Source organism: Rhineura floridana, chromosome 20 (genome assembly GCF_030035675.1).
Source record: "Rhineura floridana isolate rRhiFlo1 chromosome 20, rRhiFlo1.hap2, whole genome shotgun sequence".
NCBI lineage: Eukaryota > Metazoa > Chordata > Lepidosauria > Squamata > Rhineuridae > Rhineura > Rhineura floridana.
In genome coordinates this window covers 2,295,209-2,315,247 of record NC_084499.1, presented here as the reverse complement: position 1 = coordinate 2,315,247, position 20,039 = coordinate 2,295,209, and the positions used below count along the sequence as shown (strand labels likewise).

Below are 20,039 nucleotides of genomic sequence, written 5' to 3'. Positions count from 1 at the left end.
ACAATTAAAAAGAATATCTGACTGGAAATTAAGCTAGACATCTTAGCTAAAAGATGGAGCCTGGGTAGGGAACATTTAATCTAGCCTACTTGCTTTTGGCAAGAAGGGTTTAAGTGCCTTCAGGCCAGGCCAGTCACCAGAAGGCCATTGTAGGAAGAAAGGAGCCTAGTGTAGTGGAGATGTTAGATGGGAGCATTGGGGAGTAAAGATGGATGCCACTGAAGGCTGCAATTCTAAACACACTTACTAAGGGACTAAGCCCCATAGAACTCAACAGGACTTACTTCTGAGTAGATATAGTTTGGATTGTGCTGTTGGTAAAGCTTGACTAGGGTTCCTCTGCAAAGACATCCATATCCAAGCAGGGTTGGCAACCCCCTGCCTGGAATGCCCTGCCCTTATCTTTTAATGTGGCTGCTCCAAACTTCTTTACAGATTTGACCCTTCACTTCAGAAAGAGGTCTGAGAAATGAGTGAGAGTAAGAAGATTCTCTACCTGTTCTGTCTGCATAGATGCCCTCATCCTTCCCCTGCGCCCAGCAGAAGCTCTGGGCCGGATGGGATGCATTGGCATCTCATAGAGGACATCCTCCCCTTTCATGGGGTGTATGATTTGTCCTGGCCCAAAGCAGAGTTTGGGGTGGGCACCCCTAGTTACTTATTTTTTATGATTTTATGACATCATTATGTATTTATGATAATATCAGAAGCCTGTTGATTTTGATTTCTTAAATGTATTGTTATTCTTGACGGGGAGAGTCCCCCGATCACAGTGATATATCATACAGGGTACCCCAACATATATTTTGGGGTTCAGAGACATGTTAAGTTTGGTTTGAAGTTGCTGTAGTTGCCAACTCTTCGTTTTTAGTGTTTTGAACTTTCAAGCAAATAAGGAACTGGGAACTAGGAACCAACTTCAGTGTCGTATCAGTTAAATAGATTAAACAGTCGCGGGGTGGCAGCTGATGTTTTGGTGTATATCTCAGGAACCATACCACCTAGAAACTTAATTTTTTTTTTAATTGAAGCTGAGAGTCTGGAGATTAAGGGGTGCTAGCCAGAGAGCTGGAGCCCCCCCCCCCAAAAAAAACTGGAGACCGGTTAACTCTACCCAACAATGCCACTGCCTACCTGCCTTTTGTGTATGAGCAACACAATGGTTTCTCAAATATATCACACTTGCCTGAACCCTGACATCTTCTTCAATGCTCCCTTGCCAAATGAGGTAAAGTGGTTGGCTGTTAGGGGAAGGACCTTTTTGGTCATGGCCCCCGGTGAGGGGTGGCCTCCCCAGAGAGGCTTTGCTTGCTTGGTGCCCCCACTGTGGTCTTTTTGGTGCCTGGTGAAGAGCGTTTAGTTTAGTGTTACTTACAAGGCCGGCACCAGAGGGTGGCCAGGTTGGGCCCTGGCAGGGGGCCCCTATGCCCCAGAGGGGCCCCAAATGGCCCCTCCTTAGGGTGGGAGGATAGTCCTGTTCCATGATCCATGGCAGAGTTGGGTCCCGATCCTGCTGCGGATTGTGGAGAGGGAGCTCCCAGACACCCTCCAATACAGTCAGCGTGGGCTTCAGTAAGCCTGCACGCATGCCCCACCTACCTCTCCTGTCCCTGAGAATGCCGTGCGCGCTGTGCACACATGCCTGCCGTCAACTAAGATGGTGGCAGGGGCTTTCACATGTCAATACAAGACAAAGTAGGTTAGATGTGTGGGCAGGCGTTGTGAGCCCAGTCATGTCTGGTGCCAGCGCTGGCTCTTTGAGGCCTTTGCACCATTGCTCTTTTTCTTTTTAAAGATTTCTTGCCTATTCTTTTACACTCCCCGGTTTTAGCTTTTATTTGTGGACCATCCAGGTAACTTTTTGTTAATGAGCATTGTAGATATAAATAAATTAATAACAGTGGGTGGGAAAAATTATTGTCGGCCAATAAATGAGGCTTTCATGTGTATTTCCTCACAGATGCAATCACTACAAATAAATTCACTGTGGTGTTCGCGGCTCTGGTGACCTGGGGTTGAGCCTTTGTCAGTTACGCTTTGCTCCCCACCTATAAAATTTTGGCTTGGCTCAGAGGATCGTTGTAGGTGCGGATAAGCCATTATGGCTACTAGTGATGATAAAACGCCTTTATCTTTCTGGCTTTCTCAGAAGCAAGAGCAGACATGCTAGTGACATCTCTGAAATCTCAAAGCAAAACAAGGTTGCCACACCCTGAACTTGGCACTGCCTGGCAGGAGCTGGCAAAGAAAATGGGTGCTAATGTTTCATGGTGACAAAGTGACAATTGTCAGAGAGATTCCTCCCCCAAACAACAAGTAAACAAGGGGGAAAGGAAATCCCCAAGAACAATGGTGAAGCCCAGGCTGGATCAGGTGGCAAGAGGGGCAGATCCTACCACTCTGGATGAGAGGTGTTAGAAAGTGCTTGCTTCTTAGAGTGAGGGCTGTGCACCACTAACCGACATTTCCTCACTGATGAATGAGGAAGAACCGGCTGCCTCCTGGGATTCTGCCCATGCAGGAATCTGTGGCCTGTTCCAGAACTCTTGGTGAGCTTCTCTAAGTGCAGATTCCCTCGCTCAGATCCCCTCACTCGCTGTGGTGGAGGGCAGCAGCTGAGTTGCTTCATTCCTTCTGGTCAAGAAAGGACATGCTCTGTGTGCACATTGCATCTGTGCATGGGAGCACCAGGTCAGGGCGATGAGCAAATTCCACTTGCAAGCTTCCACCAGCTACTAATCTGGCAGATGTTTCGAAACAGGAGTGCAAAGGCTTCCGCTAATTTATCTCCCCGTCTCTCTCAAGGCCTCTTAACAGAAGCTCGGCGCTCGCTCGTGTGTCTTCCAGAGCGGATATTTCTTTGCTCTGTCACAAGAAATGACTCAAAGAGTAGGCACTGTGGTTTCCTGCCCCATTCATGTTATCAGTGAGTGGCTCCCAGATTGCTGATGCCAGCTTGTTGGGCATCTTCGTATCCATCTTAATGCTGCCCCTTGAGATGTCGTGGGGGGGCTCTGCGCTTGGTGTCATATGAAGATAGGAAGCGAATCTGCCCTCCACGTGCTATTTAAGTATTCCTGGAGTTTAGATGCCAGCATAATTTTTTATTATTCCTTTAGGGACCAGCCCTGGGCAGAACCAGAGAGGAGGGAATGACCAGAATTCTGTTTGCCCGAGTCAAAAATATTTGAGGTCTAGCTGAACAGGCACTGGGTGTTCTTCCAGGCAATTTGGGGCGGTTGCTTTACATAAGAAGTGCCCTGCAGGATCAGACCAAAGGTTCATCTGGACCTGCGTTCTGTTTTCCACAGTGGCCAACTAGATACTTTGGGGGGAACCTACCAGCAGGACACAAAAGCATCAGCCCTTCCCCATTTTATGTCCCCAGCATCCGGTATTTGGAGAGATGCTGCATCTGAACATGCACATTTTACTTAGTTGTCATGGCAAACAGCCATTGGTAGACTTTACTAACACCACCCATTTGTCTAATCCCCTTTTAAAGCTGCCTAAGCCAGGGGACTATTGCTACTTCTTGTGGCAGTGAGTTCCATAAATGAATATGGGTTGTGTCTCTCCTGAATCTGCTGCTCACCAGCAACATTGGGTGACTCTTAAATTCTAGCATCATGGGAGAATGATGGCCTACTATCCATTTTTTGCACCCCATGCGTCATGTTGTACGCCTCTCTTTCGTGTGTGCCTCTCCTCAATCTCTTTTTTAATTAAAAGAGCCCTGATGTGTTATATAGGGATTAATAGCAGGATGCCAAGAATGGACTTTATGGGCCTGAATGGTCGCTAACAGAGCAATCCAACGGCTGGGAAGCCGGCGGAGGAGGAGCCAGTGGAAAGCTCCATGGGAACCTCCTCCCACTTTGGAGCTGCTGGCCCTGTCAAGAGCTGGGCACCTGAGTTGGTCCGGAAGCGCCGGCTCTGGCAAACAGGCCTCCTGGGGAGTAAGCCCTCCCTATAGGCAGCAATGGAGAATAAATAAAAATATTTTACTGTGCCAACCTTTTGGCCAGTGGAATTTGCAGGGGGGTCACGACCCAGGAGAGGGGTCTGGACGCAAGGAAGACCTCACAAAGTCCCCATGCAGTTCTGTCCCCGCCATACCTCCAGAATGCCCCATTTTCAGGGGTTCTGCCGGCTAGCCATCTCAGGTGGATACCCTGCTGCGCTGGCAGGCTCCTGGCAGAGCCACATCTCTGCTGCGGTGGAGGGATGCTGCCGGCAGAGCCCGGCATAACCGGGAGCCTCCTGGCACAGCCAGCACTCTGTGGCATCCAGCTCACCCCAGCCTGGTGGAAAGGTGAGTTGGATTGCACCCTAAGAGACTCATATACCTCAAGCCTGAAAAGACAAACACCTGCCAGCTAGTATGCAGTGGTTTGGTGTCCTAAACACCCTTCTATATTTGAGCATACTTTCTAGAATCACCAACCTCGTCTGGATATATATTTGGACATTTGGATGGCATATATTGATCTACATGTGCAAACTAAAATGGATGTACAGATCTTTAAACATTCTGTTAATGTGAGCTGGCGGTTTCCCCCCCTCCTCTTTTAATGAAATTGCTTTTAAAAATGCAATTAAAAAAGAGCCCTAATGTGTTCAGCCTTTGCTCATACGCCAGGCTACAGCTGATGGGAGTTGTCGTAAAAAAGAGCCCTAATGTGTTCAGCCTTTGCTCATACGCCAGGCTACAGCTGATGGGAGTTGTCGTCCCAAACATCTGGAGGGCAATACTGCTGATCAATGTTCTGCATATCCCATCTGAGCACTTCTCTTGGGACAGAAATCTGTGTGTCTGTGCATGTTGGCTGACTCAGTGTCTCTCCTGGGAATTCCTGTAGTTGTATAGGAGGGATCACAGCATCTCAAAAAGAAAGCGATCTTTCAAAGTTAAGCCAACAGCCCTATCATTGCCTCCAATGTCTCTTCTCCCCCCACATATTTTAGGAAGGCATCTTAAAATCACCAGCTGCAGGGGAAGTTTGTGGGGAAAGAATCTGCTGTTCTTTTAACTGCAGCAAAGAATCCGGTGGCATCCATAAAGATGAAAGCTTACGCCATGATAGGACGAAAAGAAAAACGATGTTGGTGAAGATTGACAAAAAGAAAAATGCATTTTCAGCTGCCGCTGGGTGTAAGAATATTCCTCAAACCCTGTTTTAAGTGTAAACATTAATGAAAGCCATCAGAACAGGTGTCTAAATGAGAATGATGACTATAAGCCGTACGTTCAAAGGTAGAAAGGGCAGTGAGATTTTCAAATGACGCAGTGATAAATGATGCACCTGGCACTCTTGCACAACAAACCTGTTCTCCTCCCCCCCAAAAACAAATTGGTCTGTACAAATGCACTGGAACGTATCAGATGACAATGGCTTGATGTGATGTTGTATAACCTTTTTCACAAAAGAAATCAGAATGAATGTTCAATAAAAGGCTGTCATTGTATCACCTCTCTGCAAACAACTTGGGTTGATGCAAGGTTAACAGGTTGGCCACTTAGGTCTATGCAGCTACCCCGCAAAGGTGCTGAGGAGTTGCCGGGAACTGGGAGGCTAATTTTTGAAGTCTCCATTAATAAAGACCAATGTCTATTATTTATTTATTATTTATTTATTTATTATTTGATTTATTTCCTGCCCTTCCTCCCAGCAGGAGCCCGGGGCAGCAAACAAAAGCCCTAAAAACACTTTAAAACATCATAAAAACAGATTTAAAACAAAACAACTTTAAAAACATTTTTAAAAAAGCTTTGAAAAGATTTTTTTTAAAAAAAAGGTTAAAAAACATTTTTTTTTAAAAAAAAAGGTTTAAAAGCATATTACAAAGCAATTCCAACACAGAAACAGACTGGGATAAGATCTCTACTTCAAAGGCTTGTTGGAAGAGGAAGGTCTTCAGTAGGTGCCGAAAAGATAACAGAGCCTGTCTAATATTTAAGGGGAGGGAATTCCGAAGGGTAGGTTTCACTACACTAAAAGTCCATTTCCTATGTTGTGCGGAATGGACCTCCTGATGAGATGGTATCTGCACGAGGCCCTCACCTGCAGACCGTAGTGATCGGTTGGGTATATAAGGGATGAGATGGTCTTTCAGATATCCTGATGAGCAGGGATGTATGTAGAGGGAGGTGGGCTTCTGTATAGGAAGGACTTCCCCCAGTGTACAGAGATTATTATTATCCTCCGCTGCATGCACATACAGGGCCCTTGCCAGTATGGAATGCCTTTCAGTACCCTTTAGTGCTGTTCAATTAAGGCAGCCTGCATGAACCTGGCAGTCTGGAGATGTTTGGGGCTACAACTCCTATTGTCCCCAAGTACTAGGCATGTTGGTGGGAGGTGATGAGAGCTGAGGTCCAAAACACTTGGAGAGCACCAGGTTGGCGAAAGCTGAATTAAGGCCTCATTCTCACTGAGGTGAACAATCTGGGTTGAGGTTGTACCTCTTCAGGTGGGGTTCCCCCATGACTGAGCATGTTTGCTTATTGGGGAAGGACCCAACTCAGTGACAGAGCATCTGCAGAAGGTCCCAGGTTTGAGCCCCAGCATCTCCAGGTAGTCGTTGCCAGTCTATGTAGGCCAGCATTTCCCAACTAGTGGGCCACCAGATGTTGTTGGACCACAATTCCCATCTTTCCTGACCATTGGCAATGCTGGCTGAGGCTGATGGAAGTTGTGGTCCAACAACATGGCCCACTAGTTGGGAAAGGCTGGTGTAGGCAATGCTTAGCTAGATGGCCCAATGATCTGACTCAGTATAAGGCAACTCCCTGTGTTCCCTTCCTATTAAAAACATAATATCCCTGCACCCAGAAAACTAGCATGTGAGAGAAAGGTAGGCGGGTACCCTTATCCCTGACAGCCTTTTTTTTTAATGTGCAGAGAATCATTTTGTCCAAAACAGCATTCAGTCAGTTTTGCACACCTAGAAATCAAAATTCTGGACCTTGGAGGGCGCTGGTAGCAAAAGGCTCTGGGTTACAGTGCAGGGCTAGAGTAGACCTGAGGTTGTGGCAGTGCTAACCATATATATATATATATATGGCATTGCATTGCATTGCTGCAATGACTCAGCACAGCATTAAACAATGACCACCATATATATATATATGGTGGTCATTCTTTAATGCTGTGTTGAGTCATTGCAGCAATGCTGTTTATGATGTTCTTCTGCTCCTCCACTTGGCAAACATGTGCAAAATTAGTTGGCACGTGCAATTCCAAACACCTCATTTTTTCTGTTGTTTGTAAAAGCCACTTTCCTGTCTGGATTGCAGCACTCGCCTCTCTTCCGTGGCTAGGCAGAGCCCCCAAACCGGCTCATTTAACCAATGGCATTGTTGTCATTATTATTTAAAAATCATCTAAGATTAAAAAGCAAAACAAAAACGGCACAGCAAATGGCAAAGTGTGGATCTTTCTGCTGTGCTTTGTTCCTCCAGCACTGTATGCAATTGGGGGACACCTGAGATGGCTTCGGTGTCCCGCGTCTGCACCTTGAAACCAGGAGAAGGCCCATAACTAAGCGGCAGAGTGCAGGCTTTGCGTGCTGAAGCTCTCAAGTTCAGTGCCTTGCAGCATCTCCGGTTAATCACTCCAAAGTCCCTTCTCTGCTTGAGCCCCAGAGAGCTGCTGCCAGTCAGAGTAAACCAGGGGGTCAAATGCAGGCCACCAGTCCTCTTTAGCAAGCCCCCAGGACTCTCTTCAGGCCCCAGCCCTGCTCTGAGCCCTCCTTGGCTGCTTTGGCCCAGTTGAAACGTGTCCTTGAAACCAGTGGCGGCTGGTGGCTCCATGTTACTGGGGCAGTGGAATCCACTCCAGGTTTTAGTCTGAATTTTTGAGGTCTGGACTGAAACCCAGAACAGACTCCATTGCTTCACTGACACGGAGGCACCAGCCACCACTGCTTGAACCTGTAATAATGCCTCTTGCCTGCGGGATGAAGAGATGGATGTGGTGGTAACGTGGCTGAGTTTAGAAATCTCTGGCTTTCGTGTGCCTGGAATGTGGCCTGCTGTTCAAAGAGAAGAGTCACAATCACTGTTCCACTCAGTTGTGCCTTTGGCTGGGTCCACCGCTGCATTCAGACCCCCGAAGGTTCCCCCAGAAGGGTAAAATGGTCTCCCTGCTCCCGGATTAGATTGCAGTGGACTTGATAGACATATACGTATCAAGCCTGGCATACGGCAACTTCCCATCATCTTTAGATCTCACTCTGCCTCCCTTGTTCTGCTCCCACACAGAGATCCATAGGCTGGAGAACAAGCCCCAGGCTCACAGGCTCCCTCGCAGCTTAATGCACTGCAACGTGTTTGGATCAAACGATGGTAAGCTGTTGTCGGCAAACCGTGGTTTGGTCAAACTATAGTTTGCCTACAAATGAGGGTTTTTTCAAAACAGGAAGTAGTGCACTGTGCCAGGAGAGGCGAGTGGGAGAGCACAGGGCTCCTTCCCGATTGTCCTAACCAGGAGCAGGGGATATCTGTGACCCTCCACCACAACATCTGGAGGGCCACAGGATCCTCCCTCCTCCTCCAAGCCATGGTTTAGAGGGTCCTTTCTGTGCAGCCTCACTGTCTCTTGTTATGTAAGTAAATGTGTCCTGGGAGTGCTTGTGAAAGGCATGTCTCCTTTTGCACTAAGATGTGTGACTGTTTCTGGTGATCACTACTAATGATAGTGTTGCTCTGGTCTGGTGGTTTGCAATATATCTATAAAAGCAACAATGCACTCTCTTTTTTTGGCCATTTTAGTTTTTCCTGCACGTCACTGATGCAGCAGACGTGTTGCCCGGAGAGGCACGTGGACCCGGCTGCTGTCTTCCTGAGGGCAGGAGAGCCAGACTGAGATGAGAGCTGGCATGGCAATCCCTGTTGGGCTCTTTCCACTGGTTGCTGTCGGTGGGCTTTGAATGGGGCTCAGTTGCTGCTGGCAGAGACTGAGAGCGGTTGTGGCACAGCGCCTGCACAGCATTTTAGTTTCAAGAAGTTTTTTTTGTAAAAAAATGACCAGGTTTTTGTCTTACCTAAAATTTCTGAGCTTTCTGGATATCGGTTACCTTAGGATCGGTGTTGATAATGCTTTGGGGCTGCATAAAAGATGGGTGGAAGCTTCAGGCTGATAATTGGGATGGAGCCTGTTAATTACAGCACAATTAAAACAAGCATTGAAGGAGAAGCTGTTCACAGCCCCTGCGGCTCAGGACTGGCTGGTGAAGGCTTGGTGGATGGCAGAAACAGTGAATTCAGAATCGCTGCATTGGAAAAAGAGGAGTTAGGGCCCTCATCACCCTTGTCCTGTGTGTGGACTTAGTGCTTGTGTGGTGGCGAGGGATGGGCTCTCTCAGCTGCCATAAAATTAAAACCAGTTAGAGCAAAGAGTGGGGAAATGACAAATGACAAATGGGTTCATGAGAATATTCTCTTCCTCTTTCTCACCTCAGTGGGTCCTGGCCTTCGAGATTTTCATCCCTTTGGTCCTCTTCTTCATCCTGCTGGGGCTACGGCAGAAGAAGCCCACCATCCCTGTGAAAGAAGGTAAGCAACCCCCCCCGGGGCCTGGAAGGAGACCCGTGCCCATGCCTGGCAAAGGTATTTGGGCAGAGGCTGTCCCCTGTAGAGCTCTTCCCCCTCACTGATTCTAAAGTTCTAGCTTAATCCATGCAGGCAATGTGCCTTGAATGCAACATGGGCAGAAACTCTACAGGTAAAGCTTTTGTCACGGTGCTACCCCTGTTTCGCTACTGGGAAAAGTGTCACACCTGTTCAATGTTTGCCTGCCACACAGCTGCAAAAGGCGGGTTTGCGTTGGTCAGGGAGGGGATGGGGCAACCCTAGCTGGCGGTTAGAGAAGGTCACAGTAGTTTCCCAAACTTTGAATAGCCAGGCGTTCTCAGTCTCTTTTTCAAATGTTGAAGCTGACAAGGTGCTTTGCTCAGTGCACCTGCACGAGTTACTGTTCTGAGTGTGGCTCCTGGACCAGAAGAGGGCAAGGCCAGGGGCTGTGAATCAAACAGAGATGCAATGGTCAGCCTTCACCAAGGGCAGGTAGTTCCCCTGGGGGAACGCTTAGTTAATCCAGAGGGAACAGAATTACACGCCCCACTGGAAGGGGGGATCACAGAGAGCGAACATCAGAAGAGCCTTGCAGAGCTGGATCAGGCCAAAGGCCCATTTCATTTATGCTTTATGCTTTAAGCTGGATCCCTGCACTGAGCAGGGGGTTGGACTCGATGGCCTTATGGGCCCCTTCCAACTCTACTATTCTAGGATTCATCCAGATTCTAGGATTCATCCAGCTCAGAGGCATTGTACCTCCGACAGTGGAGGTAGAATGTGGCCCTCACGGCTAGAAATGCTGGGTGACCCGTGGATGCAGACCCCTGTTCACAGTTTGAGAATGACTGCTCTTGGGGAAGGTGGAGGGGGCTTCCTCCTGGGAAAAGGCCAAGCGGTTGCTGGGGCAGCCGTATGATGGTGCAGGTAGACTTGGTTCTCACAGCAACAGAAGGAACTAAAGAGCCCCTTTGACTTGGCGTTCATTGCCATAGCTGCTGCAGACTTCGCAGTGGTTCCCAAGCTGGCCTGGGTATGTCTATAAAGATTTCTGCATGTGCCTTTTTGGCATCCGGTGTATTTGCAGACCACCAGAGCGATGGCCAGTCTCACAGGGGATCTGTTGCTTGCTGAGGCTGCAAACGCGCCAAGTAGCCAAACCAGATTGTGGATGACTATAGCTTGGTGGTAGAGCCGCCGCTTTGCATGTGCCAGGCCCCAGGCTCAGTTCTTGGCCGCCTCTCTGGTTGAAAAGGATCTCAGGTAGCAGGTGGTTGGCAAGGGCCTAACGAGAGGCTTTTGATGGCCCAGACGCTGGAAGGATTTGGTCCAAGGAAGAGTCACACAGGGGTAGATCGGCATGGGGGTGACCACACCAGTAACAGTTGTTCTTACAGGGAGTAAGGAGCGCCTCTGGATTTAAGTTGCAGCATTGTAATGAACCTCTCCAGCACCTTCTCCTGGGCTTCAGTCGCCTGGAGAGATGCTTTGCCGGAAAGCCACACACGCTAATAGTTTGAGGTCAAGCATCCATTGTTGCATCTCAGTGGTGTCTCTGTAGAGCCGTTGTCTGACATTTTATGCTTTTGGTTGTGATTTTCTTTATCTCATATACATGTGTTTTCTCTCCTTCCCGCCCTCGTTTCTTTCTTTCTTTCTTTCTTTCTTTCTTTCTTTCTTTCTTTCTTTCTTTCTTTCTTTCTTTCTTTCTTTCTTTCTTTCTTTCTTTCTTTCTTTCTTTCTTTCTTTCTTTCTTTCTTTCTTTCTTTCTTCACACCCTTCATACTTCTGTTTCCCATCCTTGACATGTGGTTCGTGTTTCTGCTAGTCTGTAAGTTCGGCTTCCTCTTTTTTCCCTCTTTCCCTTTTGCTTTGAGCAAATCGTTGTGGGGAAAGTGTGGCTATGTTGACCTGATCTAACCCAGTTTTCACCAACCAAGTGACCTCCAGATGTTTTGGACACAACTTGCATAACCCCTGGGCAGGACAGCCATGTCTCCATCATCGTCATATCATCCAGCCCTACTGGCTCGAGTTGATAGGAGTTGTAGTCCAAAGCGTCTGAAGGACACTGGGTTGGCAAAGGCTAGCCTAACCCTTTGCCCTTTCACTAAGGTGCTTTCTCACCCTTCCACTTTCTCTTAGGGTGATGTCAAAATCATAGTGGCATGAACAATCTGTGTGCATTTTAAGTGAAACAAAGATCTCGGCAAATTTTAATCTGGAGATAAGCCAAATTCAGTCATTCGTTTGCAACCGCTTGATACCAGACAGCTTTGAAAACTGAGTTGATGGAGTCCAGGAGTGCACAAAGTAGTTTACCTGACACACTTTAGATCCACCAGCATTCTAGATTCATCTAGAAAAAATCATTCTAGATTCATCCGTGGCTTAAATCATTCTAGATTCATCTATAGCTTAAATTTCCTCCCTCCCTTTCCATTCCCCATCCTAATTTTCTCTCCTGACTCACTGGAACTTGGGGCACTAAACAGGAATACATCCAAAGGTGGTGGGCCAAAGGATCTGGGAGGCATCGAGTGGTTCATGCTGTGCTTTAATAGTTTCTTATTCCTCATGGGTTCTTCTTGTCTGTTCTTCTAACCTACCTTACACTCTAGGATGCTTTTAACTGGCTGGTCGGAGGGTATCTTTCCTTGGCAAGGGATGGAAGGTCATGGGTTGTCTCACTCTCCATGGGAGCAGATAGGATGCTCATTCATAGGCTTCTGGAATCTTTCTTTTTGACCTTAAACCACGGAGTAACTGTATCCTAAGCATGTTTAATTAGAAGTAGATGCAAAATGGAGCTACCAGACTGACTCATCAGTGGTGTCAGTTGAGTAGACCTGGTGCTTTGGCAGAGTGTACATGGGGCATCTCTAGCAGGCATGCAACTGACATGCCTGCCCTTGCCCCCACCTCTTGCTGTATCACTGCTCAGACATCACTGGCAATTTCAGGATGGTGTGCTGTCAGTTGAGGTGCATGCAATTCAGCAATTTGATTTTTTGAAATTGGAAGTTGAGGACAAACATTTGGAACTCCAAATCATTTTTTCAGGTCCTTAGAAGGGATCATAGAAATGATTCCAGGACAACTTATATTGTGAGTCTAAATGAATGAGGTTTTGGAGAAAAATGAACATCATGCCGGCAACTTTGCTGTATTCTTTTCAGTGCCTGTTTTTCAAACATTTTTGTTTAGGCAAGCCTATCCAGACATGTGGAATGTTCACCTGTGTTTTTAATCTCTTTTTAGCTTACTGTTGATTTTAATTAATTTTTGAATGTTTTTAATACCTGCTTTTAATTGTCTTTTTCTGGTAACTTTAATGTTTTATTGTTTTTTGTAAACTACTTAGGGGGTTTATTACAGTCAAGAGGTATATAAATTTTGTTAAAAATATTTAAAAATAAAAAATATGTTTAAAAATAAAAAAAATTGAGAAGCAAAGAGTTTGGCTTCTTAATATGCACTGAATTCTGAAACTCTGGGAAGAATTTTTGATTTGGTTCTGAATCCCACTTCATAATGAGTTTGCCCCATCAGAAAATAGCCGGTCAGTACCAGCTTCTCTCTATTGACTGTGCATCCTAAGCTAAGTGGAGAAGATGACCTCTGACCTCTTAACCCTCTGAACTTCACTCTCTTAATACTGTTCGACGTAACAGAGAGAACTTACTAGCCAATAGGGGTACTTGTCCAGCACTTGTGCTACCCTCTGAACTACTTGTGGGTCTCACTCCCCTGTGAACTCCCCCTCCCTCCTTTCTTCTCATATTCTTCCCTTCTCTAGCCTATTACACGGCAGCCCCCCTCACCTCTGCTGGGATCTTGCCGGTGATGCAATCCCTGTGTCCCGACGGACAGCGAGATGAATTTGGCTTCTTGCAGTACTCCAACTCCAAGTGAGTATTGCTCCCTAATCTGCCTAGGAGTTGTAGTCCATCTGAAGGGCGCCAGGGTGGCGAAGTCTGCTTTAAACAAGCACCTGCTCAAATGAGAGCGAGAAAAGCCAACAGCAGAGTTGGGGTCGAGGGAGTTCGCAGACGCAGCCAATGGGTGAGGGCATACTTGGAGTAGACCTACTGAAATTAGTTGACCTTTCTTTTTACTGTATTTGTAATGTTTCTACCGCACAGTTTTTTGTATTGTTTTGTGTTTTCTTGTAAACTGCTTTGATGTTTTCAACTGAAATAGCAGAGTACAATTTATAAATAAAGAAACAGACTGAAGTTAGTCATGTTCATTAAACTCAGTGGGTCTACTCTGAGGTTTGCTCACAGTCTGGCTCTGATGGGGTCAGGGCCTCTCGTGCTTGCAGAAAGTCCCAGATTCAACCCTGAGCATCTCCGGGATCGAGTAGCAGGTCATGGGAGAAAAGAACCCGGAGAGCTCCTGCCGGTCAGAATAGGCAATACTGGCTAGATGGATAAGTCATCTGACTCTGGATAAGGCAGCTCCCACTGGTCTTTGCTACCTGATATCCATTACCTGGAGATTCTGGCAGGAGTGGCCGGCACGGGGGGGGCGATGTGGTGGCGCTGCCTTCCTGACAACGGAGCGGCTGCTGTTTACCAGACCGTGGCAGCAGTGAGGTTGGGGTCTTGTGGTCCTGCGGATGTGCTCATGTCACCCTGAGCTCCCTGCTGCCCTTCCTCTTTGTAAATGTAAATGTAAATTTAATTTTTAGGTTGCCTATCTGGCCGAAGCCACTCTAGGCGACGTACATATTAAATTTCAATAAAATACAATAATTACAATAAAATACAATATAATCAGCAGTAACAAAAATAACAACATAAGCAGTACACAACAATGGGCATTCAGTATGTAATTAGCCCATCCCGGCGGTCCCAAAGGCCTGTCCAAACAGCCACGTTTTTAAGGCTCGGCGGAAGGTATCCAGGGGAGGGGCATGCCGAAGATTGAACGGGAGGGAATTCCAGAGAGTGGGGGCCGCCACCGAAAAAGCCCTCTCTCTAGTCCCCACCAACCTAGCTGCTTTTGTTGTTGGGATTGAGAGAAGGCCCTGCGTGGCTGATCTTGTCGGGTGGCATAATTGGTGATGCTGGAGGTGCTCCTTCAGATAAACTGGGCCGAAACCGTATAGGGATTTAAAGGTTAACACCAACACCTTGAATTGGGCCCGGAAAACTTTGGGGGAAGTGGCCGCAAATCTGCGGTTGAGAGGGTGGTGGGACAGCACCACCCCTCCATGCCGGCTGCTCCCTGATGCAAGGGGTGGCACTTGGGACTTCCGTCCTGCAAAGCTCTGTCCTCTTCTTTAAAATGGCCTTTTGGACAAGGCTTTTTAAATTCCCTGCATAGAGTCTGGAATGCGATGGCTGGCTTCCGTGCACAAGTGCCAGAGGGGTAGCATCTTAAGAAGCAAAGCATCTAGTTAAAGGCCAACCCACTTAGTACAGGAGAAACGTTTGTGGACGTGTGCCCCCATCAGCAGATGCAAGGACTGCTGTCCTAACTTGGCAGGGATGGGTGGAAAATAGTAAAAGGGTGGATTAAATGATGGTAAAAGGCAGTGATAGGCACAGAGGTAGCGGCCCTAAACTGAGTCAGACTGCCGCCCTGGGCTCCTTCTGGGAGGAAGGGCAGGATATAAATCAAATAATTAAATAAATAAATTAAAAATTAAAATAAATATGGGTCCATCTAGCTCAGTATTGCTGACACTGACTGGCAGCGTCTCTCCAGGTTTTCAGGCAGGGAGTCTCTGCCTGAACTTGGGACCTTCTACATGCAAAATAGAGGGTCTACCACAGAGCCACAGCCCTTCCCCCATGACGATAAAATGCAAACAGCGCAGCCTGTGACAATTTGATGAAAGCATAAATGTATGCAAAATAAGCACAGCGGCCATCTGTAGCCAGAGTTCTGGGTGATAACCTTGATGTTTTAAGTAGATCAGCAGAACAGGAAGCCGTTGTCTCACTTCAGGCCCGAATATACAGAATCAAACTTTGTTATTGGTTCTAATCCAGCTAAACGCCCAAGTCAGTCTCAGCAGTATTGAACTAGATGGACCCGTGGTCTGACTCAGTACAACACTGCTTCCTGTGTGTGCCTGTCATCGCGTTTGACCATTGTTTAATCCTACCTGTTCCTATTTTCCACACTCTACACCCATAGCCAACTCTGTAAGAGAACTGCAACTTTCACAAAGAGTTGTAGTCCGGTTGATTTGTTCCAGGGGAGCCTGCTGGCAGTGTGGGGCTGCTCTTTCCTCCTTCCCAATGTTGTTCTCCCCCCTCCGCTCGATGACCCTCCTCCGTGGCTAACACCTCTCCCTTGGCCCTTCCTGCAGAGTGACGCAGCTGCTGGAGCGGCTCAGTGAAGTGGTGGAGAAGAGTAACCTGTTTGATCCGGACCACGTGGGGCTGGAAGAAGAGTTGGAGTCTTTACGGCGCCACCTGGAGTCTCTCAGCAGCAATGAACCCAGCACCATGGAGACACACTTCAGCAATCAGGCAGGTGAGTTCCGAGATTGGGACTTGCAGGGAAGGTCTATAGCTCCGGGGTTAAGAGCTTGTGTTCTGCATGCAGAAAGTTCCGGGTTCAATCCCCAGCAATGGCGTCTCCAGTTAAAAGGATCAGGAACAGGTAGCAGCTGATGGGAGATGTCCTGCATGCACAGCTGGTGCTTTGCAGGCCCTGCCCTGCCTTACAACCTCTGGCATCTCTTCACAGTGTTTCTGTTTTCTCTCCTCTGTCCTCTCAACCTGGCAGCACCTGGCTTCACACTGGACTCCACGGCCAAGGACAAGCTTGAGTTCCACCGGTTCCTCATGCAGAACCTTTCTTTGTCCAACGAGACCACTGAGCTGTTGATGGGGTCCAACATTAACCTCAAAGAGGTGAGTGTTTAGGTTTTTTTGGGGGGGGGGAAAGGCAGTGTCTGGGGAAAAGAAAAGGGATCGATGCCACTTCCTGGGCTGGGAACTTGCGGTGTAGTTCATCTGCCTTCTAAAGAGACCTAGATAAGGCTTTGGTTAAGGGGCTGCACATTACACTTCAGTAGTGGCTGGTAGTGTCATGCCTCCATCGGCTGAGTCCTTGGAGGAGGAGACCCAAGAGAGGGAACAAGCAGAGTCCCTGAAGATGCAGCTCCAGACCTCCCACTGCTGGGAAATGTTTGGGGCACAGCTGGGCCCCCTCAGGGACCGAACAGGAGGCACCTCTGCCCCCTTCAGAACGAAGATGCCAGCACGTATCAGAGCCACGCAGGCGTTCTGGCCATTTAAAGTTGCAAGCTCCTGAGAGCCGGAGGGCTGACTGCAATCAACTGAACCAGGGAGTGGCAAAAGGCAGTGAGAGGCCTTTTACCCTCCGCTGGAAGCAACGTCGGAAACCAGTGTCAGATCTTCACCAGCCTTGCCTGTGACCCGGACCCTTTCGAGGCTTTGAAGCCTGGATATTTGACCTTTGGATTGTCTACTGGACCTTCCTCCTGAAACTGGACTTGTATTTGGTGCTCGGAACAAAACCCCAGATCCTCCCTTGCTTCCCCTCATTATCCCCAAGCCTTGGTAGATTTACAACCCAGTCACTGCCTGGCCAGCTGCCAGCTAATTGTTTTGCTGCACCATCAGTTACCACTGTGCAACCGGCCAAGACTGGCAGGTGGCTCCATGTCAGTGGGGCAGTGGAATGCGCTCCAGGTTTTAATCTGAACTTTCAAGGAGCTCTCCAAGGTTCTTTAGAGAACATTCACCTTTAAATCTGGCAGATTTGTGGGGCAAAGAAGAGCTCCCCTAATACCGCCACCCCTATCTTACCTTATTTTGCTGCTGCCTGTTTTGTGGTGCCGGCAGTAATGGTAGATATCATTTAGTCTCTTTGAAGGAGTCCTCTAAAGTAGCCTTCCTGAACCAGCTGCCCCCCAAGTGTTTTTGGATGCAGCTCCAGCCAGATGACAGCCAGAGATGATGCATGTTGTAGTGGGAATGAGCACTTTCAATCAAATAGCCCTTTGATTGAAAGGCGATGTCCTCTTGTCTTTTCAATGTATTTTAAAGCAAGTATCATGTATGTTAAGTTGCTTTAAAGCATTTTTGTAGCAAGTGGCTTCTGATAGTGATGATAATCCAGCACTTTCTGGAGGGCAGCAGGTGTATTTATTTCCTTATTTACATTTATGCCCTGCCTTTCTTTCATCAAAGGAGCGAAGGCGGCATACCTGTGGCTTCCGGATGATCTTCCATCCAGGCACTGACCAGACCCAGACCTGCTTAGCTTCAGTGGGGGGGGGGCTCAGGTGCCTTCAGTCCATACCCTGGGACTGGGTCAGGCAAGGCTGCCCTAGAGGGAGGCAGCAAGTGCTGTCTTTGCTCCTGGGGTTCAAAATGGCACAGCACGTGGTGAGTAAGTGTGGCTCTGAATCCTGTAGGAGTAAGAGCGATGCTTGTTGCCTTCGCTCTGGGATGGCTAGTGGGCAACACCACAAACAGGCAGCCATCATGACTGTCTCCATGTCAGTTTGGGCAACTTTCTGCCCCCTCCCCTCCAGCTTTGTTGCCTGTGAATTTTGGATTGTCCTCGTTTAAGCCTTCCTTCGGGTTGCAAAGAGAGGCTTCAAGGTGCGTGCGCAATGTTTGGTGCCGTCTCAGGAGCCGAGAGTGCTGTAGTGCCTAGAGCAGCCTTTCCCAACCATAGGATCCCAAATGTTGTTGGACTACAGTTCCCATCAGCCCCAACCAGAATGGGGCTGGTTCCTAGGACCATGGGGAGTGTGTGCATTCATACAGTGTTTTTATCTACACAGGAACTTAACAGGAATAACAACAGCAATAATTTTAACCAAGAAGTGCCAGCATGAACAGCTAACCTGTTTCTCTTTGCCAGGTGTACCGACTGTTCTTTGGCACCTCTCCTGCCTCCGCGGAGGGCTTCCACGAGCCGTGGGATCGGTTCAGCACAGCCGAGAAGCTCCTTCACCTGGAGGTCAGAGGGCTGCCTTGGGGCTCTGTGGGCTTGCTCCCCTGCAGGCCCTCTCACAGGGGGAGGACGCCTCCAGGCCAGGCAAAAGCACGCGAGGACAATGTGGGGAGGAGCCATTGTGAGGGGGAACAGCTTAGGGAGAGTCCCAAGGGCCAGTTAGAGAGACCTTGAGGGCCACATTCAGCTCCTGGGCCTGAGATTCTGCAACCCTGGGAGGAAAAGGAATAATAATAATGATAATGATAATAATAATGATGATGATGATGATGATGATGAACTGCATTAAAGAGATCACGAGTCCATTTGCTTGGAAATGCTAGTAAAAATGTAAGTAGACCACAGCCCCATCTCTGAGTTACGTCTCTGCCTGGGAAACTCTGGGGGCATCGGCCCTGTTTGCACGCTGAGTGTGCATTGGACCATTTCCCCAGCAAGCATGGCAGCCTATAGGAACGTGGAGTTTCCCTATAGTTTCCCCCCTTCATTGCATCTGTGTGCAGAAGGGTAAGGAGCCCACTCTGCCCGCAAGGATGGAGATGCGGAGGAGTCGTCTTGATTTTGTACACCGTGGCTTTACCCTAACCCTTCCCAGCCCCAGCTGGAACGAGACCTTCCTCTGAAGCCAGCGTGGGGCAGTGCTTAGCGGTTCAAATCCCTACTCACTCCAGCGTGGGCCATTTGCTGTCTCTCAGCCTAGCCTAACTTACAGAACTGTTGTGAGGACAGCATGGGGGGGGGGAGTGAAAAATATACACCGTCTGCCCAGACCTCCTTCGAGGTGCTGAATAGTCTTTGTGTTCCCATTTCTCGTTCATTGGTTTCCTCCTTTCTCTTTACCAGGAAAGTCTTCTGAGCAGCTTCAGGACGGTGGAAGATGGGCTGGTCCGACAGGCGCTGCGCTACCCTCAGCAGGGACCCCACAAGCAGGCCATCCTGCACCTCCTCTCCCAGGCGTTGGGCCTCGCCAGCCCCGTGGCAGAGTCTTCCAGCGCCTACAGCCCTCAAGCCTTTGTAAAGGACATGGAGGTGAGAGACCAAAGTTGGAAGCAAGAATCTTTGTGGGGAACGTCTGTAGTTCAGTGGTAGAGCATCCGCTTTGCATGCAAAAGGTCCCAGGTCCAGCATCTCCAGGAGAGACTTCTGCTGGAAATCCTGGAGAGTGGCTGCCAGGCAGTGTGGACAATACTGAGCTAGATGGACCAATGACTCACTATGAGGCAGCTTCCTATAGAAGAAGCTAAGGGGCTGCTCGTACCTTCTAGACAGGGTCTCCCCATAGCCCACTTTGGGCCGGAGTTGACTGGTTTATTTATTTATTTATTGAATTTGTTAGTCGCCCATCTGGCTGGCTGTCCAGCCACTCTGGCCGACGTACAACATAGGCATGCAATACGTAGGCATTAAAAATCTAAAACCATAACAGTAAAAACCTAACCCACCCCAAAAGCCTGCCTGAAGAGCCAGGTCTTCAAGGCCCGGCGGAAGCTCATCATAGAAGGGG

At 48.3% G+C, this 20,039-nt stretch overlaps 1 protein-coding gene across 3 annotated transcripts in view; it reads left to right on the top strand.

Annotated features, from left to right (window-relative positions):
- The window catches only part of ABCA2 (ATP binding cassette subfamily A member 2), a 106,320-nt gene that overhangs the window by 21,716 nt on the left and 64,565 nt on the right, over positions 1-20,039 (top strand). For 2 of the 3 annotated variants that reach the window (XM_061603650.1, XM_061603648.1), the window contains exons 2-7: positions 9,466-9,559; positions 13,377-13,488; positions 15,906-16,072; positions 16,328-16,455; positions 18,443-18,541; positions 19,379-19,564. In XM_061603650.1, the coding sequence (XP_061459634.1) occupies positions 9,466-9,559; positions 13,377-13,488; positions 15,906-16,072; positions 16,328-16,455; positions 18,443-18,541; positions 19,379-19,564 (786 nt within the window). Of the gene's footprint in view, positions 1-8,265; positions 8,351-9,465; positions 9,560-13,376; positions 13,489-15,905; positions 16,073-16,327; positions 16,456-18,442; positions 18,542-19,378; positions 19,565-20,039 lie in introns of those variants that run through there. The other variant, XM_061603649.1, reaches the window with a different exon arrangement.